The 20,306-nt window shown below is 46.7% G+C and overlaps 1 protein-coding gene across 1 annotated transcript; it reads right to left on the bottom strand.

Moving 5' to 3' along the window:
• Positions 1-1,025: 1,025 nt before the first annotated feature.
• Positions 1,026-17,302, bottom strand: LOC103422776 (UDP-glycosyltransferase 87A1-like). Its single transcript, XM_070807857.1, has 3 exons — positions 17,133-17,302; positions 3,140-3,636; positions 1,026-2,203 (listed from the first exon to the last, which is right to left on the bottom strand). Exons 1-3 carry the CDS (start codon positions 17,261-17,263, stop codon positions 1,296-1,298), a joined length of 1,536 nt encoding a protein of 511 aa, XP_070663958.1. The 5' UTR covers positions 17,264-17,302; the 3' UTR covers positions 1,026-1,295.
• Between the last annotated feature and the right edge of the window lie 3,004 nt (positions 17,303-20,306).

Below are 20,306 nucleotides of genomic sequence, written 5' to 3' on the forward strand. Positions count from 1 at the left end.
TACTTACTTGCACTAACTTTCAAAGTTACAAGATAGAAGACTTTCAAAAATTCCACAAACACTTTTGCACCATCCCATCTTCCTTCTTAGGTGGTCCAACCTTCTCTTTACTCGCCACTTTTTCTCTTTCATCATTAAGCACATTTTCCCTGAAATAGGTCGAGTATATATTGGCTTCATCATCTTCGGACATCCTTTCAAATGCCTTTTTAAACTTCAAGCAAGATTCTAGTATCATGTATGTGTTATTCCACCTAGTAGGCACATCCATAACAACTAGACCCCTACTATCCAACTTCTCATTCTCCACACATTTCTTGAAATAACTAAACCTTCGGGGACTTGATTTCACAAACCACACGACATTTCTAAAAGCATCCACATTTGTATCTAATCTTTTCAACCCATCTTTCACTACCAAGTTGATAATATGAGCTAAGCACCTCATATGCATAAACTTGCCATTCATAATGATTTTACTATTAGGCCATTTCTGCAGTTTTCGAACAACATACTCAATTGCCACCTTATTAGCTGATGCATTGTCAACTGAGACATTGTTCAATCAACTTCCCTATTTCTTGCCATCATGATCAAACAAAAGTTTAGAATCCTTTTGTGCATATTTCATTCATTATCCACAAAATGAGCGGTTAGCACCATGTAGTTCAAATTTTGCACACTTGTCTATGTATCAGTAGGTGCAACGGGAAGGTAATTCTGCAACTCATCGCCTTGCTCGTATGGGTATTGGGAGTTCTCAAGAGTTTATGTGGTTTGAGGAGCCTCCGGATTTACTCCAAGATGTTTTAGTTGAGAAAGGAATGTAATTTCTTTATTGTTCAGCTGAGGATAAGTTACATTGTTGTATGGGACACTCTTTTTCCCTTCGATTAGGTTGAAATTCCTGGCACGATTTTTATCGAGGCTCAGTGTGCACACTATCTTTAGGTTGTACGTATTCTTTGCCGTTTAATGAATATTGTACCGTTTCTCAAAAAAAAAAAAAAAAAAAAAAAAACCCCTATTGTAACTTATAATTGTAATATTATCTACACATCAATACAAAAAGTCATAATTCACGTTTTGAGACAGCACCCAAGTGAGTACTGAGTACATCTCCTGGATTCTTCTATTTGTCTCATACATATATATTTGTTGTGGGCAATGAAACCAATTTAATATACAACAACAATTTCCTTAATGCGTCCTCCTTTATTCTTTTTAATTCAAGATGCAAACTTATTATCTCTAACAATAAAGTAGCAAGTAAATGTCACTAGACTATATTTTCATCAACAATGCTTCTCACATCTTGATAGGTCATTTATAAACGCTTCAATGTTGAAATAAGATGAGCCACCCTTTTGAATTGCTTGCTGACAAATGTCCTGAATCTCTCTTGCTTGCCTCCTAAGGTCTTTCCCTTCCTCACTTTCCAAATCCATAAACCTTTTAACAATCCCTTTAATTTCCTCTCTAGTCACCAAAATTTCTTCTTCTCCCATACCCTTCTTCACCTTCCACCCTATCTTCCAATCCTCCACAATCATCTTACTATTGGGCACTTGGTCCCAATATATAGGAAAAGTCAACATTGGAAGGCCGGCAAAAACAGCTTCCGAGGTCGAATTCCAACCACAATGAGACCAAAACCCACCAATACAAGAGTGACACAATACTCTCAATTGGTCACACCAAGGCACCACAATCCCCATCTCACCACACTTCTCTTGCAACTCCAAAGCTTCCTCACGTGCCACCCAAAAGAACCGGGCCCCACTCTCTCTCAAGCCACATGCGATTTCCTCCATTTGGGCTTTGGAAGCTGAATGCAAACTCCCTTGTGACACATACAAAACCGACCCTTTTGGTTGCTTGTCTAGCCAATCAAAATATTGGGACTCATTGGGCTTAAGTTGAGCCTCTATGGGCCTTGAATGGGCCTCCACCTTGAAATGAGGTATTGTGGGCCCAATAGTGTAAACAGGAATCGGAAGTTTATCCCTCAACGCGTCAATAACTCGGGCTTCAAGATCGTACACCGAAGGCAGCAGAAGCCATCGTGCTTTGGACAGGCTTGAAATTGCTTCTAGTGCTCGATCCAAGACGTTCAGCCCTTTGGCATAAAAACACGTGGGAAGGTCTGCCACACGTGTCGAAGGAAGTCCCGGGATGTAGTCAACGTGCTCTTCTCCTTTTTCTACAACCAAAAAAAAAAAAAAAAAAAGACAAAATGTTGTATGGAAGTGTTATCTACCCATTCATTTTTATTTTTCATACACTACTCTCAATTTTGGACTATCAGATCGAATGAATTGAAAACGATTAATGACAAAAAGTTAACAAAGATGTATGGAAGATTCAATGGTGGAGCTAGAAATTTTTCACAGGGTGGACTAGCTTAAAGATTTAAATCATCATAAACAAAAAAACTTGATACTGTATTTTTTACAATATCAGCTAGCTTAAGAAAATTTTCACAAGGTAAGCCAAGAATTTTCGTTATTCAAACAAATTCAAATGTGTACATCTACAAAAAGCGATGAGAAAAAAATGTGAGAAAAAGAGATGGTTTGCAAACTTTATTATATAATTAAATCAGTGACTAAATATATGATGAACTACATTTAGTAAAAAATTTATTTAAAATTTTATTTTCTACCGAAAGTTACCTGGGCTACAGCCAGGTAGCCCTTAATGTGGCTCTACCAATGAAGAGATTAAAATAAGTGTGTGAATAACATTATCCATATTAAATAATACATAGAGTTTGCAACAAACGTCAAATTCAGTCGTGCTTTCAACCCGATTCGATTTGATTTTTTCAATAGATTATCTGAATTATTAAGAAAAAAACCAGACCAAACGATTTGTTTTAGTCGATTTGTTTTTCACTCCTCTGTCTCCTCTCTTCTTTATCCCTCATTTTCCTCATATATGTCAAGCACGCGCGGATCGTGAAAATTAAAACCTCAAAACTAAATAGTTATGAAACAAACCTAAAAAAAGCAGATTTAGTTCAGCCACAATGATCAAATTCAGTCAACAAACAAATGCATAGGTGTTTGCTATTATTACTAAACCGTGGAGGTTAAAATTGAAAAAACTAACTGAGTTTGTGCTGTTATTTACGTACCTGCCAAATTTACCGGGAAATGTCGATGTTGGACGAGGAGATCGAAGAAATGAAAGACGGAGTAGACTGAAGCGGACATGGTCCAAAGAGAAGCCACCGGAATATTCCTCAGGTTCCCTATCTCAACCGACCACACCAAGTACGTGTCCGCAATCAAGGCGGTAACCGGCGGCTCGAGCCGGTCGAGGAGGTCTTCGACCGGGGCTCTAATTTTTCTCAAGACGGTTTCGTAGAAACCGGGGGAGTCCGCGCCTCGACCGATCTCGGAGGGGATGACGTTGGGAATGGTGGCGAAGACTACGTTGTCGGGTTTCGGATCCGATCCGATGAATCCCAGCCACTCCTCGGTGACTATGAAGGTTACAAGGAAGTTGATGTTGCTATCGGCAGCGTTGAGGGAAGCGAGGGAGTTGCAGAGGCACATCATTGGGTTGATGTGGCCGCGGCCGGGTATCGGCAGCGCGGCCGGGTATCGGCAGCGCGGCCACATGGCGTGTAATGGTGTTTGGGCCCAAAATAGCAGTTTGGGCCGAGGGAGGTATCACTTTCGGCCCGGGAAGACTACGGCGAGAAAGTCATGGGGGCTTCAGCTCATGGGCTTCTAGGCCTAGATCGGTTAAATCAGAGTGCAAGTCGAGTCCTAATACAATAGGGACCCTCGACGAGATCAGTAAAACTAGAAGGCGAATCCGGCTCAGTTAAGGACTAGATTCGTAGTCCTAGCAGAGGTAGGACTGATTGAGGTAACGTTAATCCGGAGAAGGAAACCTAGTTCGAATAGGATTAGAACTCGGGCTCGGTGTTCTGCTTCTATAAATACAAGACATTCAGCAATGGAAAACCCCCACAAAAATCAATACAAAATTGCCCTGCGCAAACTCTCACAACTTGAGATCTTTTTCTTTTCCTTTTTCGCTGACACATCTTCCGTTGGCATCAACAGCACTGTGGAAGCAACCGGTGATATCTTAAGTCGGCATAGATAGCTCTGTCACCGTAGAGTCGGTCGGTCTCGCAGTATCTTCCGTTGGCATCAACAGCACTGCGGCGAGAACGGTCGACTGCCTATCCAAGTCTCGGTCGAGAAGGGTTTTCGAATCCTTGTTGGTCGAGGTCATCTCATTAGCCTTCTCGGCGAGGTGGGGTGTTACAGTTAATACATTCGGCACATTGTAAGCCGAATTCGGTTCGTGAACTTCGCAAATTAGCAGCCTTGTCTTCAGGCTCGAGAGCCCAAGAGGCCGAGAATTGTTCCTTCCTCGGCCGCAATCGCAAGACACAGAAGTCAGCAGCGCGCTCAACGCAACATCAACAAATTTACTCCTCGGCCGAGCCTCGGCCGACGAGTTGGCACGCCCCGCAATCACCGAAGGACGTAGTTAGCTTAGAATATATTCGGCCTGCGCGCCACGTAGGTTTTGTAATTTCTAGGGTCAACATTTTGGCACGCCCGGTGGGACCCAGTGCTAAACTACGAAGTTCATGCCAATTGAAACACGATCGGTAAAAAAAAAAACAGCTATGGGAAAGTCGACAGCCGATTTACCGAGTCAGAGCATAGGACAGAGTGTGCCACAGGCGCAGAATCCCCTTAGCGTTGGTACACCTGAGTCCACGAGCGCGACTCGCCGAGAGAGAGAACTTAATCTCGGCGGTCAACTCCGTGGTTTAGAGATCCCAAACAGAAACACATGCGTTCTCAATGAAGGGATAATAGAGGAATGTGATGAGGATGGTGGTGAAGGAACAGACCCACCAATGAGGTCGTTCCTCCGAAAGCGACTGGACGAGCAGTCTCGGTCAGTCGAGCAGACGTTCAGTCGAGGCATTGACAAGCTGCAGGACGCGATACTCAGTGCCAATGATCGGCAAACCAAACTGCTCGAAATGCTGGTTAGCCAAGTTGGTGGCAGCAGGCCTTTCGATCTTCGCCAAACTTGCTTACCAGAAAACAACCCGGCACCGATTGTACCGGCCGGGCCTATTCTGGCCCCGCTCAAAACAATTAACTTAGAGAAGGGAGGAGGGTCGAACAGTAGGTCAGACGGGACCGACCAAAGGGTCGAAGCAGCATCTGTTGATATGACCGAAGTTCAGCGGATGATCGACTCCGCTATGAAGAAAGGGCCGAAGTTTCCCAAGTTTATTCATCCATACCCAGCTTACGTTGAGACGTTTGGATACCCGAAGGGCTTCAAGATCCCAGATTTTAGTCTTTTTGCTGGTGAATCGTCCCTGTCTTCGTTGGAGCACGTGGCTCGTTTCACCGCGCAATGTGGAGATGTGAATAGTGATTTCCACAAGTTACGGCTGTTCAATTTTTCATTGACCGGCTCGGCATTTGCCTGGTACATCAATCTCCCGCCTAATTCCGTCCAAAACTGGGAGGAGTTGGTCGAGAAGTTCCACGAGCAATTTTATCGGCCGGGGATGGAGATGTCAGTTTCTTCATTAGCACGGATGGCTCAAGCGTCTGATGAGTCACCAATGGATTATCTTACTAGGTTTAAATCGGCTAGGAATTGGTGCCGAGTGCCCTTACCCGAAGTCGAATTTGTCAGACTTGCTTTGAATGGTCTTGACGTCGAATATAAAAAGAAATTCTTGGGGGCAAATTTTCGGGACATGTACGAATTGGCCCAGCATGTCGAGCAGTACGATTATTTGCTCCGCGAGGAAAAAACTTCGAAGACTCCAACTCGGGGAACGATTTACAAGAACCCTACTGTCAATTATGCATCAACCGAGGATGAATGTGTTAGTGTGGATGCGGCTGAGATAGTAATAGATAAACCATACATTTGCAAGGCATTAACTCAGGTTGATTCTAGAGAAGCCAAAAGTCGCTCGGCCACTGAAGGAACATCGAAACCGTCAAAGGTTTATACTTTTGATATTACCAAGGCTGACGCAATTTTTGACCAACTGTTATCAGCAAGAATCATTAAGCTTCGGCCTGGTCATAACATTCCTAAGGCCGAGGAGCTTAAAGGAAAGGTGTATTGCAAATACCACAATTCGAGCAAACACACGACAAACAATTGCGTCGTATTTCGTGATAACGTCCAAAGCTGGATTGATAATGGCAAACTGAAGTTCCCCGAGAAGAGGATGAGTGTTGATACTGATCCGTTCCCCACGGCAACAGTAAATATGGTCGACGCGTACCTACCCAAGGACAAAGGGAAAGGCAAGGCTGAAGTGGTTGAGACACAACGCCCGCGGAATCAGAATGTTCGGCCACGGTTCATGGCCGATTCGCGTTCAAATAAACTATCTGCGGCCTTAACGGGGCCCGCTATTGTCAAATCTTTGACGGAGTATAGCGCCGATGAAGATAGTGGGACAGCGGTTCTGTGCAGGAAATGTAAAGCGAAGGTCGACAGTGAACCAGAAGAGAAACCTTCTTCGCAACCCGTGGCCGTAACTCGGCAAAAGATAGCCAATGAAGACCAACATCATGGGGTTTTTGGGAGGCTCGGTCCTAAAGTACGGATGGAAGAGACACCCCCGGTCAGGCGGCGCCTCGATTTTGATGCTTCATTTTATGACGATGATTACTATAAGCGTAATTCTAGCAGTTCAGGATCATCACGGAGTCAAAAGACCTTCAAGCCTCCTGAGCCTAGAGATCAACGTTGGTATACGTACCATTCTTCGAAGGGCGTCTATACCGCGTTGTCCAAATCTCAGAAACGCCGGCATCAACGGATGGATTGCATGGCTCGCCGACAAGCAGCCCAAGAAACTTCGGCCCCTAAGTGGCGACCGAAGGATACAGTTGCCACTAATGAAAAGCGACCACCTCCACCAATTATGACAGAGTTGGCTCAGGGAAAACGGCTGGTCGGTCAAGACGTCGAGACCATGTTTGAAGAAGCTGATAAGCGGATCAAACTTCTCATTCGACCAGGGGAAATGAAGGCACGTGTTGAACATTTCAGGCAAAAGGCCGAAAGCAAATTATCCCCGATAGCTATACAAGAGCCTTTGGTCAAAATTCGACGGAATTTGCACCCCCCGTTCCTTGGGGAGTCTTTGGAATATATGCGAGAATTTCATAAGGAACATTCGGCCAACGATTTGTATGGTTTGCCGAAGGCATGTCAGGACACCATTGATCTTGTCTTGGCTTGTCCGGATGCTGAGCGGATCATCCAGAAGACCTCAGATCCAGGATTGAAAGCAAGGTTCCAGCACATACGAGAAGCTCGTGTCTTTGGATTTGAAGTTGACCCGTATACCGATATCGATGTCGCTGACCTTCCTTTCTCGCTAGAGGACCTTCAGTATTTACGGTATCACTTTGAAGTATTTTCAGCAGTTTCTCTCTTCGGCCTTACGACCGATGAAATCGCCCGTATTGCCCGTCTTGATGCTTATCTCGACACTAGGGATGCTCGGCTACACTACCAGGAGCAGGTTCAGGACTTGACCCCAAGCTCATTGTCAATCTCGACCTTACCTGAGGCGGTCACGCGGAGCCAACAAGTGGCCGAAGCAGCTCCGCCGGGTGACATTGTTGAAGGGACGGAAGAATCTCGTTGTCCGACTCTGACGACAACCAAGTCCGTAGTCGCTAACCAACCGAACGAGGAGGGTCTCGACCTGATGGGCCCGTCCGTCCTGGATAATATGGAAATTAGTATGGTTCATGTATTACCTGCCGATTTTCAATCAAGCACGGCTCAACCAAATTTCCTCGATGGAGATGTGGTTGTCGAGGAACCTGGCCATGTTGATTTTATATCGATTGCTGAAGGCGAGTCAACAGCAAGAGATGATAGCCTAAAGGCCGCTTTGGCCGAATTGTTCCCTCGTTTATCATCGGCCAAGCTTCACCATTTAAAGCCATTGTATGTAACGGCACACATCGAGGGATATCCGGTTTCTAAGGTTTTTGTCGATTGTGGAGCTACTGTCAATATCATGCCCCTGAACATCATGAAGGCCTTACGCCGTTCCAATGACGAACTTATTCCGTCAGGGATCACAATGAGCAGTTTTGTCGGCGACAAGTCCCACACCAAAGGTGTGCTTCCGTTGACTGTGAATATTGCCGGTCGCACCCATATGACCGCCTTTTTTGTGGTTGATTCCAAAACCGAGTATAATGCATTGCTCGGCCGAGATTGGATTCATCAAACCAGCTGTATTCCTTCCTCATTGTACCAAGTGCTTGTCTTTTGGGACGGCAAATCGGTCACTGTTCATCCGGCCGATAGCCAGCCCTTCGAAGCCAACATGATTCAAGCACGGTATTATGACGATCACGTCGGCTATATTACGTTGCAAGGCTTCAATGAAGAAGGACGGCCGACTCGGATTTCCGTTCAGAAAGCTATCGAGGTTGGCGCCGAGACTGTCCAGCAGGATTCGGCGAGACTCGGATTAGCTAACTTTCTCCCCGAATCCGATGTTTGACGCCGATCGGGAAGCACGTAGGGCCGCGGTTTCATCTACTATGGAACGACTGCTGGCCCATTGGTATACGATATCCAAACAACCAAATTCGGGTGTCAACCTCGTCGAGTTCCTTGCTGAGGGAGATAATGGGCCTGTATTATCTTTTGATAAAATTCGAGCCGCCCCGGCCAAGCTCGAAGATCATCGGCCCCTTGTCAAGGACCCTTTGGAAGAGATTAATGTTGGGACGGCCGATGACCCACGACTTTTGTTTATTAGTGCGTTACTTCCTCAACAAATGAAGGACGAGTTGCGGGCTTTGCTTACGGAATTCAAAGATTGTTTTGCTTGGAGTTATCATGAAATGCCCGGCTTAGATCGTGCTTTGGTCGAGCATGAATTACGTATTAAGCCCGGATTCAAGCCTTTCCGTCAGCCACCTCGTCGATTCTCGACCGAAGTACAACTCAGTGTTAAGGACGAATTAGTTCGGCTTTTGAAAGCCGGGTTCATTCGGACAGCTCGATATGTCGAATGGTTGGCGAATATTGTTCCTGTATTAAAGAAAAGTGGTGCACTGCGCATCTGTACCGATTTTCGCAATCTGAATCTGGCAACGCCCAAAGATGAGTATACAATGCCGATTTCAGATCTGTTAATCGATGCCGCGGCGAATCATGCGATCTTATCTTTTCTGGATGGACATGCCGGATATAACCAAATATTTATTGCCGAAGCCGATGTGCACAAAACTGCTTTCCGGTGCCCGGGGGCACTCGGCACTTACGAATGGGTTGTCATGCCATTCGGCCTCAAGAATGCCGGCGCCACGTACCAACGGGCGATGAACACCATCTTCCATGATTTAATTGGCACCATCGTCGAAGTTTATATCGACGATGTTGTCGTCAAATCTAAACGCCGACAGACACATCTGGACGATCTCCGACAGGCTTTTCTCCGTATGCGTCAGCACAACCTCAAGATGAATCCTGCCAAGTGTGCCTTCGGTGTATCGGCCGGGAATTTTCTTGGTTTCCTCGTACATCATCGTGGGATTGAAGTCGATGAGAACAAGGCACGCGCAATCATCACCGCCCCACCCCCAACAACGAAGAAACAATTACAGTCCTTACTCGGCCAGATCAATTTTTTACGCCGATTTATTGCTAATTCGGAAGGTAAAATGAAAGCCTTTTCCACACTGTTGAAGCTCAAGGACTCCGATAAGTTCATGTGGAATGAGGAGCACCAGGCGGCGTTCACACAGATCAAGGTTTCCCTTACAAACCCACCTGTCCTGGTCCCTCCTCAGCGCGGTAAGCCTCTCAAGCTGTACATTTCGGCGGCCGCCGAGTCCATCGGTTGCCTCCTCGCGCAAGACAATGATGCCGGCCGGGAACAGGCTATCTTCTACCTCAGCCGTAATCTGAGTCCTCCGGAGATCAATTATTCCGCCGTTGAGAAGCTCTGTCTCGCCGTGTTCTTCGCTGCATCCAAGCTTAGGCATTACATGCTCCCGTCGGTCACCCAAGTCATTGCCCAGACCGACGTTATCCGGTACATGCTTACCCGGCCAATTGTGAAGGGCCGAATTGGGAAATGGACGATGGCGTTGTCCGAGTTTAGTTTGCAATACGTGCCGCAAAAAGCTGTGAAGGGACAGGCGTTGGCCGATTTCCTTGCCCAGCACCCTTCGCCTTATGATTTCGGGGGTGCTGATGTTGAGATTGGCATGGTGGTGACCCGCGACAACTATTGGACGATGTATTTCGATGGTTCCAGTACTTCGTCCTCGGCCGGTGCAGGCATCGTCATTCAGTCTCCTCACAACGATCGTTGGTATTTTTCGCTCAAATTGGATTTTGACTGTACCAATAATCAGGCCGAGTACGAGGCTCTGGTCATTGGTCTAGGCCTCCTTCTTGACCTACATGCCACTCGTGTCCTCGTCCGCGGGGATTCTGAACTAGTAATTAACCAAATTAATGGGTCTTTTCGCTGCATGAGTTGTACTCTGGCGCCTTACCACATGATCGCCAGCTATTTGGCCGAGTCCTTTGACGGCATTACATTCGAGCATATTTCTCGGGTTCATAATACCGACGCAGACGAGTTGGCTCAAATCGCCTCCGGTGCACAACTCCTGGGGGGCAAGCTAGGCCGGGAGATACCAATATTACAACAATTATACCCGGCCTTGGTTGATCAGCAAATCCTCCGTCGAGACAATGTGATACGCACCAGGGTCATGTCCTTGCCTTCGTTGTTGGATCGGCAGGACCAGGACTCTATAGAAATTTGCGCGGCCGAGGCAGTACCAGATGATTGGAGAAAGCCCATTATGCAGTACCTTGACAATCCTAACGGAAAACACAGTCGCAGGACACGGGCTCACGCCACGAACTATGTCACGTACCAGAGCGAGTTGTACCGAAAGGGCGAAGATGGTTTGTTATTGCTATGCCTCGGCCCTCAAGAGAGTGCTCGAGCGATCGCAGAGGTTCATGAAGGGGTATGCGGAGCTCACCAGTCTGGACGAAAAATGCGATGGCTACTCCGACGACACGGTTATTTTTGGCCGAGAATACTGAAAGATTGTATCGAGTTTGCACGAGGATGCGTGCAGTGCCAAATCCATGGGCCTATACAAAGGGTCCCGGCCGAATCGCTACATTCGGTCATTAAGCCGTGGCCGTTTAGAGGATGGGCCATGGACGTAATCGGCAAAATCACGCCGACTTCTGGAGCTGCTAAGCATGCATGGATAATAGTCGCAACTGATTACTTTACTAAGTGGGTCGAAGCAAAATCATATGCCGAATTAACGTCTAAAGAAGTTTGCAATTTCGTGGAGGAACACATTGTGACCCGGTTCGGTGTGCCAGAAACGATCATAACCGACAATGGAACAATCTTCACAGCCGAAAGGTTTAAGGAATACACGGCCAATTTGAAAATTCGGCTGGAACAGTCCACACCGTATTATCCACAGGCGAATGGGCAAGCCGAGGCAAGTAATAAAGTGTTGATTGGCATCCTCGAAAAAATAATAAAAGAGAGGCCTGGCATGTGGCATTTGAAGTTGAACGAGGCATTATGGGCATACCGAACGTCGTCCCGATCGGCGACTGCAACAACCCCGTACGCATTGACTTACGGACACGATGCGGTGCTACCAGTCGAGTTGAGCATAAATTCGTTGCGATTAATTGAACAAAGTAGTTTGTTTAGCGCCGAATATAATCAGTCCATGAGACAGGAACTAGAAGATTTGGAAGAAGCGCGACTTGACGTTTATAACTTACTGGTGGCACAGAAACAGATTGCCGAGCGAGCCTATAACCAAAAGGTACGACAGAAAACGTTCGGCGAAGGTGAATTGGTGTGGCAAACGGTGTTGCCCGTAGGAATAAAAGATCCTAGGTTCGGCAAGTGGTCGCCGAATTGGGAAGGGCCGTTCATTGTGCATAAGGTATACGGTAAAGGGGCGTATCATCTCAAAGACCGGACTGGAGTAGTTCACAAATTACCAATTAATGGGAAGTTCTTGAAGAAATACTATCCGGTCACATGGGAAATGCGTGAATAAAAAGTTTGTTGTAGGAAAAGTCATTCCATTAAAATTGACAGGTATTACAAAAATGAGTAGGTCTAATACATTCAAGGAGACGAGGGAAGAAGAGTGCTGAGCAGAGCTTTCAATTCCAACCACCGCACGTCGGCCATGATGACTTCGGCTTGCCGATTCTTTTTGTCTAGCCTCAGGCGCTCGACCCGCTTTTTGGCCGCCGCATACTCAGTTAGGCGATCCTTCCCGCCTGACTCGAAGTCCCTCGCAAGTTCAGAAGCAATGACCGACCGGCGTTTTGTTAGTTCGGCCATCTGACGGTCGAGCTCGGCTAACGCTTCTCCTTTTGCCCGTAGATCGTCAATATTCGGACGGAGGGTGTCTTGAACGGCCGTGGCGGCTTGCAGGTCCTGTTCGGCCTTCAGAGCAGTCTGGAAGATGCCAAATGTCTCCCGAACGCGCTCCAAAGCAGACGATGCCCGAACAATGGCATCTCCGCTTAGGCGACCGTCGGCCCCAAGGTCGTTCAGACACACGCCGAGCAGATCAAGACCGTTGCGCTCAAGTACTTGCGATGAAGAGAGCGACAGGACTTCTCGCAACTGGGTTAGGGCGCTTGGATCGGCAGCCTCAGTTGGAGCGGCCGAAGGGCCGGACTCTGCAGTCGTACTGGAGAGGAGAGCTTTGAATTCAACCTCCCATGAAGCCTGCACGAATAAACAAGGTTAAGCTTAAAGGAAGTCATGACAAGAATAGCAAGAAGGTGTCGTTTTTTTTAACCTGCTGAGAGGAGACCTCGGCCATGTCCCCAGGGTCGTTGCTCGAACCTAAAGAACTCAATGGCCGAGCCCAGTGTCTCAGATTGCTTCTCACTTCACGAGGCCGATGGAAGTTATCTACGTTTGATGGCCACTGAGGCGGCCAGGAAATATAGATAACGCCCTTCGGCGCATAGAATTGACGGTGAAAAGAATGTACAGGCACCTGACATTTAGTTTTTCCTTGTTTAGAATTCTAAAGCAGAAAAGCAATCAGGAGGAAAATTGAAGGTACTTACAAAAGCCGAGGTAACCTCTTGTGGAGGGATGTGGAAGCCTTGGTCTTGAGGATGGATCGGCGATTCCGCCGTGGCCTCGGGTTCCTCGAGCAGGCGTTTGCCACGGTCGGCTGCCGATGGGCCGATTGGCGCAGCTGCTTCAGTGGAGGCAGGGACGTCCTGGTCTTGAGAAGGAACGAGAGGTTCGGCCGCCGGGGTCGGTTCCTCGACCGTGTGCTTGCCACGATTAGCCGAGGAGGGGCCGGGTTGAACCGCCATCTCGGATACTGGAGGAGTTCGTTGACGAGTAGGAGGACGACGCGCCAGCGGGACCTCGTCGCTCCCCTCACTCTCTTCCAGCACGAAGACCGTGGGCTTTGGATTCTTGGGAGAGGTTTCCTCGGTCGTAGGAACCGCCTGGTGTGAGACAGGTGCCTTCTCGACAGAGGGAGGTACGACTGATTCGCCGGCCACAGAAGCAGGCCGCGCTGGGATCGTCTCTATGGCCGAAGCCGGCTGTTTCTTGACCCCAGAATGGCCGGCGGCGGGAGAAGGGGAAGCACTGGGAGTCGTCGTGTGGCTGGAAATAACGTGGATCTCCCGTGCACCTTTCTTCGCCAGTTGCTTGACCCGCTTGGCAGGCGGGGAAGGCTTGATAGCCGGCCCGGCCTCTTGGCGAGGCCGTTTGGTCAGCCCGGCCCTACCAGCAGGTTTGTCCTTTTTGGCCACGACCGATTTTTTCCCGGCCATAGCAGCGGCAACTACCTCTGTCTTTCTCAAAGGCCGACTACCTAAAAGGATAAAGACAATTCAGTAAGGCGTACAACATGCAAGGTTGAAGAAAAAGGGGGAATTGAACAACTACCTTGAGAATGGGGGGCCGGGGCTTTCTTAGGTCGGTTACCGAAGAGCCTGTTTAGTACATCCTCGACCGGCGCACCGAAGAACTCTTGAGTATAATTTTCCCACCACTCACCGAAGGTGTCAGTGCAATGGGTTTCTGGGGTGGCCGGTCGTAGGCGAAATCTTTGGCAGTACTCTTGAAACTCCTTCGCGGCAGTCCTGCACTCGTTCTCTGAAGAGCGAGGCTCGCGTCCGCGGCTCAATACTGTGCGGGAAGAGAGAAGGGGGACGGGACAGCCCTGAAGATAGCCGAGCTGACGGGCAAGGAAGTTCGGATGGTACACTTCCCACCCCGACCGTTTCCCGTCGCAGCCGAGAGGAAGGTCGCGAGCAAGCACGAACGACCCCCAGGTTCGGCGAAGAGCGGCGTCCTCCTCTGCCGCCCACGTAGAGGTAGGCAGTTTGATGGAGGGGGGGTAATCACGACGACGACAAATCAGGAATTCGTCGCTTGTGAGATCGTCAAGGGCAAAGAGGTACCTAAACACCTCTTCGGCCTGATGAGGAGGCGTTGGTCGGGAGGCTAGCTGAGGACCAAGAGCCTCTGTTGCTGAGAAATCAGCTATAGCCGGCCGAAGGGAGGCGAAGTACACCTGCAACCAGAGCTGGAAGACCCAGAGAGGGCCATTCTGGTGGGGGTCCACCGTGTGGAGAGTCGCCTCGGCCAGGCAACGGAAGAGGTGGGCAAGAATATTAGAACTCAGCGCCAGGACGCGACCACTGGCCAGGGCTTCGGCCACTGGCATATTCTCGACCAAACATTTGTTTGATTTGGTACAACAAATGTATTTATTGTACCAGTAGAAGAGGAAGGCTTCATGCTCTCCTTCTCGCAGGTCCTCTTCCCCTCGACCGGCGAAGTGAAGGTAGAGGGTGTTGTAGTTGAGAAAGTTCTTGTGGAGCTTCTGTATTTCATCCCTCGACGGGATGTGACCGTCACTATTCAGGGTCTCGAAGGCTCGACGGTCGAAGAGCGTCTTCAGATCGATATTCGACGGGTGCCCGGAGAGGGTCGCGTCGATAGGGATCCCGGTGGCCGAGGTCCCCAAAATGGCGGTGATGTCCAGGATGGTGGGACCAATGGGACCAAGGGGAAGGACCATTGTGTTGGTGGCTGAGCACCAGAAGCATAGAGCGGCTAGGAGCAGCTCCTTGTCAGGGACAATGTCCATCGACGAAAGGAGGATGGCGTCGTAGATGCCCAGGATTTTCCATTTTTCGCCGAAGAGCCGTTCCATTAGGACAACCCAGGTCGCCCAGGTGGTGGTCGTCGAGGGCCAGGAGCCTTGGGGCTTTGCCGCCTCCCATCTCGACCATTCAAACCCTTGGAGCAAGGGTGTAAGGCAGTGTTCCTGGAGAAGACCAGTGATGGTCGGCGGGATTGTTGCCTTGAAGAGAGGACCCAGGATTTGGTGGACGGTGCTCATGTCGTTCTCGAACCGTATATTCTTGATCGAGCTCCGATCAAGGATCTTCTGATGCTGGTCGCATTCCCGGGAAAGCTTGGAGATGAAGGAGGCCATTGTAAAAGCACAGCGTAAGGAGGTTTTTTGGGTTGGGGATTTGAGGACGAAAGCTTGGAATGGAGGAATGTACTTGAGAGCAAGAGTAGGGGATTTCAGGAAGTTTGAGAACGTAAAGTACAAATGAGGAAATTTCGGTATTTATAGAGTAATGGGAGGAAGAGCAATCGTTCGAAATTCAAAACAAAGGGCAAAATCGACCGGAGGAATCGTTGATCATGATGAGCATTTGGGGAATGCGGTTGAGAAGACCGACGGTTTTAGGTTTTGGGGGCGCACGATCGCGTGTGACGGCGAAGTTAATGACGAAAGACGGTTCGACGCCTGCACGATGACAGGAGGGCTCACGGACTGATGAAATGGCTCGCGGATTGAGATAGTGGTCATAATGACGAGACGGTTCGGGCAGGCGCACGCTTCAGACGTCATTATCGGGGATTGGCCATGTTAGGGGATGCCACGTGGCGAGTGGTTTAGCAGGATCAAGATCGTGCGATCATGTTCAATAAATGCGCCTTGGAACTCGGGTATTGGGATCCTGAGTGGTAGATTCGCTTCTTCAAGGCCGAAACTCGGCCGAAGGTTTCAGGCCGAGGACCTCAAAAGCGAGGGGGCAATGTTTGGGCCCAAAATAGCAGTTTGGGCCGAGGGAGGTATCACTTTCGGCCCGGGAAGACTACGGCGAGAAAGTCATGGGGGCTTCAGCTCATGGGCTTCTAGGCCTAGATCGGTTAAATCAGAGTGCAAGTCGAGTCCTAATACAATAGGGACCCTCGACGAGATCAGTAAAACTAAAAGGCGAATCCGGCTCAGTTAAGGACTAGATTCGTAGTCCTAGCAGAGGTAGGACTGATTGAGGTAACGTTAATCCGGAGAAGGAAACCTAGTTCGAATAGGATTAGAACTCGGGCTCGGTGTTCTGCTTCTATAAATACAAGACATTCAGCAATGGAAAACCCCCACAAAAATCAATACAAAATTGCCCTGCGCAAACTCTCACAACTTGAGATCTTTTTCTTTTCCTTTTTCGCTGACACATCTTCCGTTGGCATCAACAGCACTGTGGAAGCAACCGGTGATATCTTAAGTCGGCATAGATAGCTCTGTCACCGTAGAGTCGGTCGGTCTCGCAGTATCTTCCGTTGGCATCAACAGCACTGCGGCGAGAACGGTCGACTGCCTATCCAAGTCTCGGTCGAGAAGGGTTTTCGAATCCTTGTTGGTCGAGGTTATCTCATTAGCCTTCTCGGCGAGGTGGGGTGTTACAGTTAATACATTCGGCACATTGTAAGCCGAATTCGGTTCGTGAACTTCGCAAATTAGCAGCCTTGTCTTCAGGCTCGAGAGCCCAAGAGGCCGAGAATTGTTCCTTCCTCGGCCGCAATCGCAAGACACAGAAGTCAGCAGCGCGCTCAACGCAACATCAACAAATTTACTCCTCGGCCGAGCCTCGGCCGACGAGTTGGCACGCCCCGCAATCACCGAAGGACGTAGTTAGCTTAGAATATATTCGGCCTGCGCGCCACGTAGGTTTTGTAATTTCTAGGGTCAACAAATGGTTGGAGAGGAATTTGGGAAGTCCATCGGATAGGAAGGTGGAGAGTCCGAAGCTCCGAAGCGGAAGATAAGAAGAAGAACGCGGAAAGAAGACGACAAACACAGAGCAATGGCTTCCAACCCAACATATATTTTAGTGCAAATATTTCTCAGCACAATCACAAAAGCATCAAAGTTTATCGAACTTTTTTATTTTATTCCAACAAGAAGAAAACCTTTTTTTTATAGTTATTAATGTAGAGAGACTAAATTTTGTAAATTAAGTATAACATGAAAGTTGGTAATTGAATTATTATTTAATATTAATTAACGTGTTTATTTTTTTATTGGTGATATATCATTTAATTTACAAATTTAGTCTCTTCATCATTAGTTGTTTTACAACATCTTCAAGAAGGGTGCTAGGAAGACTAAATTTTGCAAATTAAATGACTTGTTAGTTAATGATTGGATTATTACTAAAGTGTTGATTAACGTACTTATTTCTTATTGGTGACACATCATTTAGTTTAAAATTTTTTACTCTATTTTGTTTGGCAAAGAACATTAGTTAATTAATTAAGAGTAAAGCTCCTGAGTAAACACATTGAAAAAATTTCACTCTAAACCTTCACATAGCTACGTTTTGTTATTTGTTAAGTGACATGTTTCGTTATTTGGTGCATTGAGCTAAATAACGGTGACATTATGTTGTTGTTGGTTTGTTAAGAGAGGGGTGATGCTACCACATCCAAACGATATTTTTAATAGGAGTATCGTTCGTAATACATGTGAGTCTTGTTTTTATTAGAGATATGTATGATATAAATGTGATTTATAAAACATGGTCTCTCTAGCATTTTCTTGAAGAGATTTGTTAATATTTGTACAAGTTTAACCAAGAAACACAATAGTACAATACAACTAGCTTCCATTTTCCTTTCTTCTCTGTCTTCATTTGTGAGGTTCTTCTTCTCTTTCTACTATCTTATGATTACAATTAATATAAGTGGACAAACATGTTGGCGTGAGTCAACAATAATACAATAGGAATGTAATTGTGTTTCCTAGTTTGGGTATAACTCTCTTTTTATGTCTTTAATATTCCTTGTAGTGCAAGGATTGAGTATGTATATATATGTGTTGCCTCTTATAAGAGAAGAATATAGAGAAATAAATTAAAACCCTAAAATTAGTTTTATCTTGGCATCAGAGTTGGTTCCGCCCTGTCTCTTTCTCAACCCTAATCTCAATTATTGCCAGTGTGAAAAAAAATAAAAATAAAAATAAAAAATTCTTGCTAGCTGCCCAGCCGACTGCAGAAAGTCAAGAGATCCTTGACTAGCTGCCAAAACCACAGACCAAAAGCAATTACCTGTTTTCAAAAGTTGAAAGTCTCGAGGCAAGAGACATTCATAAGAATCTTGAATTAGGATCAAAACAGATAGAAAAAAAAGAAAAACTAATGAAAATGATTTGAAAACTTTGAGTTTTAATGATAAGGACAAAATAAAGGGTAAAGTGAATAGTACCAAGATTGAATTTTTAGTGTAAAAATGTAGTTTTTCGTTAAAGTGAACAATATCATGTGCTTTTCGTTAAAGTTCCAAAAAAAAAATCACAAAAGCCACAACCTATTGTTGACGACAGGGTCACATCTGCTAGTGGGCTTACCAACCCATGCGAACAAGGAAAGGTTGCAGCGCCTGGAAGCAGGCCTGACCAGTCAGGGCCCAATGCGGAAAAGAACTTGCTGCAGCATCTGGAAGCGGGCATTCCAAGTCAGGAGCCCGACACTCCCATGGAAAAGCAACAGCAGACTATGCAGCCGGTCCAAAAGGCATGGGCTCAACCTGCCCACCCGCGGAAAACGGTCAGAAAGCAAACCCAGATGAATTGGGCCCGCAACTCTCTTTATTAAATATGATTGCTTCAAACAAGGAATCCGATGATCTAGGTTATACAGGCACAGCTTTGATTGCATCTATTGATCATGATATGGGTTGGATTATTGACTCCAGAGCTACTGATCATATGACTTATGATCATGCTTTATTTAAGTTTACAACACCACCACCCAAGGATAGTATACTCACTGCTAATGGACGTGTTGCCCCAGTTACAAGGGCGGGTTCGATTGCACTCACTTCTACTCTCTCCTTACACAATTGCTTACTTGTTCCCACACTCTCTAGCCATTTTTTATTTGTAGGACAAGTCACCTATCAATTAGACTGTGTTGTGCAAATGTTTCCATCTTTCTGTTTACTTTAAGATATCCGAACTCAGGCGATCATTGGGCGTGGTACTAAGAGGAGGGGGTTGTACTATGTTGATGATGTTACACAAGGTCGTGTTCATCAAGTTCAAGGTCGTGATAGTGGAAAGTTGAAGACTATTCAGTTGTGGCATCGTCGTCTTGGTCATGCTTCCTTTGATTATTTGCGAAAATTACTTCTGTCATTATTTGGTAATATTTCATATTCTTCGTTAAAGTGTAACATTTGCACATTAGCCAAAAGTCATCGAGCTTCTTATCCCCCAAGTTTGCATAAAAGAACAATTATGTTTGAGTTAATTCATTATGATGTGTGGGGGCCATCTCCGGTTACTACTCAGCATGGTGTGCGTTGGTTGGTAACATTTGTTGATGATTGCACTAGGATGACTTGGTTGTACCTCATAAAAAATAAAAGTGATGTGGGTGACATATTCAAAGCATTTTATCACATGGTCTATACTCAATATTCACTCTCTGTTAAAGTGCTTCGGTCAGACAACGGTGGTGAGTATCTTAATTAGGAACTTTCTCATTTTTTTTTTACAGAAAACGGCATTCTTCATGAAACTATGTGTCCTCAAACCCCACAATAAAATGGAGTTGCCGAACGAAAAAACCGGCACATCCTTGAGATTACTCGTGCCTTTCTTATTGGTAGTTGTGCACCCAAGACATATTGGGCTGATGCAGTCACTTATGCTATTTATATCATGAACCGAATGTCATCGCGTGTTCTCTCTTTTAGAACCCCTCTTAGTCGTGCTTGCTGATCATGTTTTGCTCCCTTCCACTCTTCACCTCGAACCCCAGGTTTTTGGTTGTGTGGCATATGTTCATCTTCACAAAAATCAAAGAAGCAAGCTTGATCCATGTGTGGTACGGTGTGTGTTTCTTAGCTTTCATCCTCAACA

This window comes from Malus domestica, chromosome 11 (genome assembly GCF_042453785.1).
Source record: "Malus domestica chromosome 11, GDT2T_hap1".
Classification (NCBI taxonomy): domain Eukaryota; kingdom Viridiplantae; phylum Streptophyta; class Magnoliopsida; order Rosales; family Rosaceae; genus Malus; species Malus domestica.

Coding starts and splice junctions, on each gene's coding strand:
- LOC103422776 (XM_070807857.1), bottom strand. CDS start 17,263: ATGTTGGGTTGGAAGCCATTGCTCTGTGTTTGTCGTCTTCTTTCCGCG. Junction 3,637..17,132: donor CAAATTCCTCTCCAACCATT/TGTTGACCCTAG, acceptor CCAAACACCATT/ACACGCCATGTGGCCGCGCT. Junction 2,204..3,139: donor TTTCCCGGTAAATTTGGCAG/GTACGTAAATAA, acceptor TTTTGGTTGTAG/AAAAAGGAGAAGAGCACGTT.